The sequence below is a fragment of the Xyrauchen texanus genome, chromosome 28, assembly GCF_025860055.1.
Source record: "Xyrauchen texanus isolate HMW12.3.18 chromosome 28, RBS_HiC_50CHRs, whole genome shotgun sequence".
In the NCBI taxonomy this organism is placed as follows: domain Eukaryota; kingdom Metazoa; phylum Chordata; class Actinopteri; order Cypriniformes; family Catostomidae; genus Xyrauchen; species Xyrauchen texanus.
In genome coordinates this window covers 15,420,040-15,428,203 of record NC_068303.1, presented here as the reverse complement: position 1 = coordinate 15,428,203, position 8,164 = coordinate 15,420,040, and the positions used below count along the sequence as shown (strand labels likewise).

At 36.1% G+C, this 8,164-nt stretch overlaps 1 protein-coding gene across 6 annotated transcripts in view; it reads right to left on the bottom strand.

The window, feature by feature from the left end:
- Window positions 1-1,016: 1,016 nt before the first annotated feature.
- LOC127622129 (SAM and SH3 domain-containing protein 1-like) overlaps window positions 1,017-8,164 on the bottom strand; it is a 364,650-nt gene continuing 357,502 nt past the window's right edge. For all 6 annotated transcript variants that reach the window (XM_052096075.1, XM_052096073.1, XM_052096074.1 and 3 more), the window contains 2 exons: window positions 4,832-4,963; window positions 1,017-3,692 (listed from right to left, as the gene is read on the bottom strand). In XM_052096075.1, coding sequence (XP_051952035.1) covers window positions 3,432-3,692; window positions 4,832-4,963 — 393 coding nt within the window. In that variant the 3' untranslated portion in view covers window positions 1,017-3,431. The remainder of the gene's footprint in view (window positions 3,693-4,831; window positions 4,964-8,164) is intronic.

Genomic DNA, 8,164 nt, shown 5'->3' with positions numbered 1-8,164 from the left:
GGGTGTGTCAGTGCCTATGGCATGGGTAACTCACACATCTGTGAGAACACCATGAATGCAGACAGATATGTAACATTTTGGAGAAACACATACTGCCATCCAGCACCGTCTTTTCCAGGGACGTCCCGGCATTTTCAGCAGGACACCTTCAAACCACATACTGTCCGGATTTGTAGTTCATGGCTGTGTAAGCAGAGAGTGTGGGTGCTAGATTGGCCTGCCGCAGTCCTGACCTGTCTCCAATTGAGAATGTTGGCGCATTATGAAGCGCATTAGATGGCAACAAAGACCCTGTAAAATTGTGCAGCTAAAGACCTACATAATGGATGAATGGGGGAAAATTCCACTTCATTGTTCAGTCTTCAGTGCCCAAATGCTTAATAAGTATTATTAGAACAAATGGGAATGTTTCACAGCGGTAAACACTCGACTGTCCCAAATTTGTTCCGAGTGTGTTGCAATCATCTGATTTGAAATTACTGTACATTTTAAAAAAACAATGAAATTCACAAGGAAAGCATCATATAATGTGTAGTTGTTGTGTTTTCAATTTAGAAAATGGTGAATATAATTTACAAATCACTCCTTTTTGTTTTTATTAGCATTTTTCATACTGAACCAACGTTTTCCGAATTGGGGTTGTGCACAATATGAAGATGAAGGAACAGGTGGCTGTGATAAGGAACAGATGGCAGCCATGAGGGCAGTGCATTCTGGGAAATATAGTCCGGGGGAAACAGAAGACAGAGGACGAAAACCACTTTAAAATAAGAGTCCTTGGAAACACGGTGACTGTGACAATATCTAATAATAAAAAACAAATCTCTGGTTATCTCTCAAGCTCCCAAACTGCATTCTTAAGATTGCTGAATATATATACATATACAGTCTATATATAAATTATATATATTTTATGCAAACAGGTTTCTGACACAGCTTGATATTTTATAGGTGAGATATACATGTACAAGGGAGTTTGTGAAACACACACACAAACACACGGTATGAAAGCTGTCAGTCCTTTTTTATTACGCCTCAAAATGACAAATATTTTACGAAATGTTTTGTAAATACACAAGCAAAATCTTTATAGACAATTATTAGCGAGCTGAAACCAGATAAAATAATTTTTATACATATATTTTACAATGGTCATTGGAGCATGTCACTGGCTAACTTTGATGAAAGAGTATTGCCCTCTATTATGTATAGTACAGCTAATACAGCAAAACAAGTTTATAAATCAATTACATTACATATATGTAATTAGAACCAATTTATTTATATTTTAGGTTGAAATAAATAACTGGTCATGGTTAGTTCTTTTATTAATTAATGAGTGATTACATTTTTAACAAAGATTTGATATTTAAACAATTCTTGTCAGTGACCATCACAGTCCGTTTCGACCTTTAGAATATGACCTGAAAACAAACCCCTGCTTACAATTGAAAAAAATCTAATTTTCTCTGCAATGGAATTAAAATCATCTTTCATTCTTTCATAAAGTGCATTTTACAGTAACATCTACTGTAATAGAGTTTTATTTTCAAATTACATAAAAAAGCCTCATTGTTATCAAAGCACTCAACTTATATTAACTTCTATTGATTCTCCACTGATATTTGAAATTTGTCATAAAATGTTTTGCATAACAATCTATAAATTGTGCTGCATTAGATACAAAAGGGTAACAAGGGATAAATACAATCATTCTAAAGGGATCATTAAAAAAGATAATTTCCTAAAACTGCAAGGCCTTGTGGAAATATGACTTGACATGTATTTCTACTGTAGGAAAAATTTTAAAACAATAAGATCTTTAGAAGCATCTAAATGTTATATTTTCACTTCAGATTTGTGTGTGCCTAATCAAAACCAACCTAAGTGAGTTTGGGAGAAAGTCGCTTTGTTGTGCTTAATTTGGGGTGATTTACAGCAATAATGACATTTCTGTTAACACATAAAACCTCATTCTACCTGTTCACACACACAGAGTTACTTGTTATTTGTATCATTCACAATATCTGGAAATCACAATATCTCGGCATATCTTGAAATCAGGATATACTGCATAACTCTATAGAGAAGCATATGTTCATAAGAGCTACTGAGTGGAAGTGACATAACTAAACACATGAGGAATCACTCTGGAGCTTCAAACCATCCTTCTTTTCTCACAAAGTAAAAAACTGAACATATAATGACATGGTAACATGACTCAAAAACCAGCTTGCCCTGATAATTCCAGAAATAAATAAATGCTTTATGGAACGTTCTTCCTGATTTGTACACTTTTAAATAATCAGTGAAGCAGCCAACATATTCGCCTCCAGTCTCTGGAAAGTCCCTTATTTCAGAACATTACTCTAGGTTAGAGATTTCCACATTTGATTTGATTCAATTTACTTGTATTTTAAGGCTAAGACTGTGTGCTTCAAGGAGCTTAAGTATTCAACATTTCTTCAACACCCCAGTCAAAGTGAAAGGCAATCTGGGGCAAAATGAAACAAAAAACTAATTTAATTCCAGCAAGTATTTTACAGCTGTATGATGCATCAGGTGCATCAGAGAGGAGTATAATAAGAGGTACACAATATGCATGAGATTAATTTTCAAGATAACAGAGGCAACAGTTTTAAATTGGTTTTACTGATAATGTAATAAACTGCTATCCCACAGTAGCTATTGAGTAAGTGATGTCTGTTGGAAGATTAAATGTGCTGTGAATATAATGTATTATCTTAAGCATAGTATAAAATAGCGTTTTTTTTTTTTTTTTTTTTTTTTAAATGTTATGAAAAGAGAGAAGGTTTGTGAAATGGTTTTATCACTCTCTATACAAACATATGCATACTTGCTAAAACCACAGCCAATTATTGGCCAGAAATCAAAATGTGCATTACTCTGTTATGTCTATATGGCAACATCATGATTTTGAGAATTTTATAAACATATACTTTACTTAACTCACCAAAAAGGACACATCTTTTGATACACATATTCAATATACATATGTTCTGAGACAAAAGTAATATTATATTAACAAAACCTGCATGAAATTAAGTTGTTTTGGCCAGGTGACATATTGATATTCATGTGCTTTAATAAGCACTAAAAACAATCTTTTTTCTAAATAAACCTCACACTTCCTGAAAAATTGAGAAAGGGGTTTAACAGTCTTTAAAGTCTTACAAAAACATAAATTCTCTTAAAGAAAATGTGCTTTCTCTTAAAAACCAAAACTACATATTTCTATGGAGTCCTTGGAAGTCAGACCACTGTAAATGTCAGAGGGCTGAGAGATTTTAGCAATATAGAACACCAGAAAAGACTTCGTGATATACTGTCCCAGGCATGTTCCTTTACCGGGCCGCTGGATTCAATCAATTTATTCAAGTTCATAGCAGTTATAGAAGCTCATGTGAATATTATGATGGTACTGAACTGTTGGCTGTGACTATTTTGGCCTCACTGAGAAGAATACGTATGTGATTCTCCTCCTTTAACCCTGCCTCCCTCGCTCTTGTCTCGGTTAAGGACGACACACGGCCCAGAGTGTCAAAGCCTGCAGCCAATAGAGGGGCACAATACATGGGCATTCCAATTGACACAAGCCAATCAGAAACAGAGTTCACATGAACAGGAGATACAGGCTTCCGACAGATATCAGTCAAACCTCCAGAGGGAATCTGTGGAGACAAAAAAAATACTAATTCATCAATTCACAGTCAATAGATTGAGTCGTACATTTGTTGATCTTGTACATGTGCTTTTATGCCTTGCCCACCTTAACGTATTAAACATTGTTGTAAATTCTGCTGACTCTTTTAATCTCAGTATCTGACCTTTTATTGGACACTTTCATTTATGGATTAAATGAATCCTGGTTTACTGTGCATAGTGAATTTCTACAATGGCACAAACTACTCTTTGAATGATGCAGCATCCAGGCCACTAGGAGTCAGTGTAAGTCATACCTCGACATTCTATAAAAATGTACTGAGTACACTAGGGATGGGCGATACCACTTATTTTCTTTTCGATCCGATACCAATAATTTCAAGTCCAACATCGTTGATACCGATACCAATAACGATACTTCTATTAAATTTATATTTGTTGCGATATCTTGGGATAAAATGGGTAATTTATAATATCATGTTTTGTCATAATTCAAATCTTGATTTATTTATTTATATACATTTATGAGACTAAACAGAAAATGATTAGACTTCTGTTTCGTTTACCCTAACAAAAATTAACGATGGTTTCACTACCATGGGATATAGTTAAACCATAGTTACCACATAGTAAACCACGGTTACTACTACAAAATTACTATAGTAAAACCATAGTAACACCAGTTTAATTACTTATTAACAACAATTACACACAATTATAAGAAATAAGAAATGTCACATTTAGATATGTTTTTATTTTAGCATGAATTTACTCCAGAAGACGCTGTTTCTCTGATGTTCTATCATTACCTCTATTAAAGGCACTGATCCCTCTTGTTTGAGCGAGTCTTGTCTGCTTGTTTCTTTCAGCATGCTTGCTAAGATGAGCGGAAGAAATAGTTCCCATCCTGCACAAGTATTTGCTAATATAGCCTAATCCTTTTTATTTCACTTTGAAGCTTATGATTATTGTTCATGGTAACCAAATAAATGGTTTTTTTTTAGAATCAATATTTTTGTGTGAGGATTGATACTTTAAGATTGATCTGCCCATCCCTAGAGGGCACCTTTAAAAGTCATTTGTAAATGCATTTGTTAAGTCAAATGAGTATATACTGTAGATAATTGAATCTCTGAAAGTTACTCACAGCCATGCGGTGCTCCTTGCGGAGTTGTTTAACTCTGATCTGATCCAGACTGGATGCCACATCCTTCACTGGCTGCTGAAAATCCTCTGAGTATCTCTGTACTAAAAGTTGAGAAATACCACATCGACCATGCTGAGAAAGGCCAAGCAAAAAGACAGAGAAAGAAAGAGAAGGAGTCAGCTACAGGTACTGAGAGGAAAACTAGATCTAATGGAGTTCATCACCTCTTTAAGACCATCTGAAAACATCTCTGAAAACCTTAAACGTCCCCGTACGGCCCCCAAGAGACTCTAGTCATCAAAAATGTCTTCTTACTAAATTTCTGTTTTCAAGCAAAGCTTTGATTATTAGCACATTTGTCTCAAACTGTGGATAAAAAGAGATCATCATTATCAGATCATAAAGTTTATTCCATGTGGCTTTTTAATAGATTTTACGGTTGGTGGAGACCAAGCATACATGGAAACAGAGGCTGACTCACAAACAAGCAAACTTTATGTGGCAATTACACCATTACATGGCAGACGAGACTAAACAGTTTTTTTAATGTGAGATTTAGTGTTCAAATGCTAACATCAACCTGTCTGGCATAACCTAAATCAAGTTTAATGATTTTAAATGCATATTTTTATTTAACTTGAGTGACAAACTAGTGTGTCACATGAGAGTATGCTATGCGCATTTGGCTGCTCTTTCTCACTGGCGTTCCTGTGTTGTTCTTGTGTTATGCTTGTTGTTTTGATTTTGTTGTCGTTTTGATTATTATAATGTTATCTCTGCCTTCTCCAACTGATTATTGAACTCTGCTCTCTTTTGTATTCTAAGCTGTTGTAAATTTACTTCCTGGACTACACTGAACTTTTGATCACTGCTGACTGTATTTGCAATTTTGCTCTCTTGGAGTATTCACTGTTGCTAACTTTCTTTCTGGACTTTACTGAACTACTTATTTGTGTACTGTTGACCATATCTGGACTGCACCGGATCACTCTGGAAATATCTCTACCTGGAGCTCCCCACATACCCTGGACTCTTTACAACAAGCACTGCCTCACACACTGTCGGCAAGCCCGCTGACCACTGTTTATCCCTGCTGGTTTAGCCGGAGAGTTAGTCTCCACTCTCTCACTGAGTTGTGTCTGGGTGTTATTTCCTCGGTGGTTCAGCCTGAGTTCAGCTAATGAGATAGTCTGCACTTACTCCTTGGTTGTGTTTGGGTGTTTTCTGCTTGTCTGGTCATGGCTAACGTGGTATGCATGTTGTAGGTTGTGTCTTTGTGTAGTTGGTTCTTGTTCTCTGCTGATCTCCGCCATGCCTTATATGAACACCAAATGTTTAGCAGTGAGCTTTATTGGCCTCACTCTGATAGACATACTAGTAGATATCTCTGTGGATATGGTGCATGAATACACTTCATCGCAGCCATGTGGTCTTAACTGCTATTCCCGATTAGACTGTTGTTTATAATTATTGTAAACAGCCTGGGATTTCTAGACGTCCGCGCTAAGTTCACCATTCTGTGAAACGTCAGTGGAATTGACATTAATCATCTCCTACTTCGATTCCGTCTGGTGCTGGTGCTCTTTTAAATGTTCGCCCATTGACTGGTAAAGGCAATATGCTCTTCTTAATGGAAACTTGGCAAACAGCAAATGATTAAATGAAACTCAACCTGATGACACCGGAGGGTTACACTGTCCTTGCTAAGCCCAACTCCAAGACATGGTATTAAATGGACTATTGTTGATTTTCATGAAACCCTATCATTTGAATATCTCTGTATTAGACTATAGGGCATATCATATTGCTTGTAATTCTAATATATAGACCACCTAATTGACACCCAAGCTTTCTTTCTGACCTTAGTGAATTGCTTACTCTAGCCTGTGCATCACATAAAACAGTGATAATGTTGGGAGATTTTTAATATCCACGTTGGCACTAACTCAAATGCTTCTCATGAGTTTATGTCTATACTTGATTGTTTCAATTTCAATCAGCGTGTACATTTTCCTACTCACCGTCATGGCCACACTTTGGATTTGATTTCTGTGTTAGGAACTTTGGATGTTTTTTCTGATCATAAGCTCATTTAGTTTAGTTTCAGCTGCTTTCTTTTTAAGACTTGTAGCAAAAAACAGATATCCTATTGCAATATTAAATCTATTAATCTTTCCGTGATTCTATCTGCAATTCTGTACTCACATCTTCTATAAATCTTTCCAGCACTGATTAAATTATTTCTTTATACAATGCAACAATTACCTCTATCTTAGATGACTATGCACCTGTCAAGTGTAGACTGGTTTCTTCCTCTTATTCCTCTCCTTGGTATACTGTACTCCTGAATTGCAGGCAATTAAAGCAATGGGTCGACATCTGGAACGGCTCATCAAAAAAACTTGTCTGACTGTTTATACTGTTGCTCTCTCTGATCATCTTGTCCAATACAAGACTTCTCTTATCACTGTACGGGTAAACTATTTTTCTTCCAATATCAATAAATCAAACTGTAAACCTAAAACTCTCTTTTCCATTGCTAAGAAACTTCTACAGTCTCAATCACTGTCTCCACCTGCATTTGTTAAGCTATGTGAATAATTTCTCAAAAACTAAAACTGACACAACCTGCAGCAACTTTAACCCTTCTGAGGCTACTGAGTATTTAAAAAATGTTTTATATACCAGTCACCAGACTTACTACTTTTCCCATACCACCCCGTCTTGATTAATAAATCACACTCTTCAACGTGCCAACTTGACCCTGAAAAAACGTCTCTCTTTAAATGTTCTCTTCATGCCATCACTACTCCTTTCTCTCACCTGATTAATACATCACTTGCTTCTGGTATTGTTCCATAACTTTAAAAACAGCTGCTGTCTCCTCTATGCTCAAGAAACCTGGTGCTGACCCATGAATATTGGAGAATTATAAGCCTAATTCCAACCTTCCATTTGTGGCCAAGATCCTTGAGAGAGTAGTTGCTTCCCAAATTCAGGAACACATGAAGTCTAACAATCTCTCCGAGCCATTTCAGTCAGGTTTTCGCCCACAACACAGCACGGTAACAGCACTATTAAGGGTAGTAAATTACTTTCTCATTACTGCAGAAACAGGTTCACTCAACATTCTTCTTCTACTCGATCTTAGCTCAGCTTTGGACACTGTTTCCCATAAAATCCTTCTTATTCGTCTTTGCTATAGGCATCATAACGGTACTGCCATTAAGCCCTCTCTCACTGTTCGTAACCTTTGGGTGATTTTTGATACATCACTCACCTTCGAGGCTCATGTTAATAACATTATAAAGACATAATTTTTTCATTTACGCA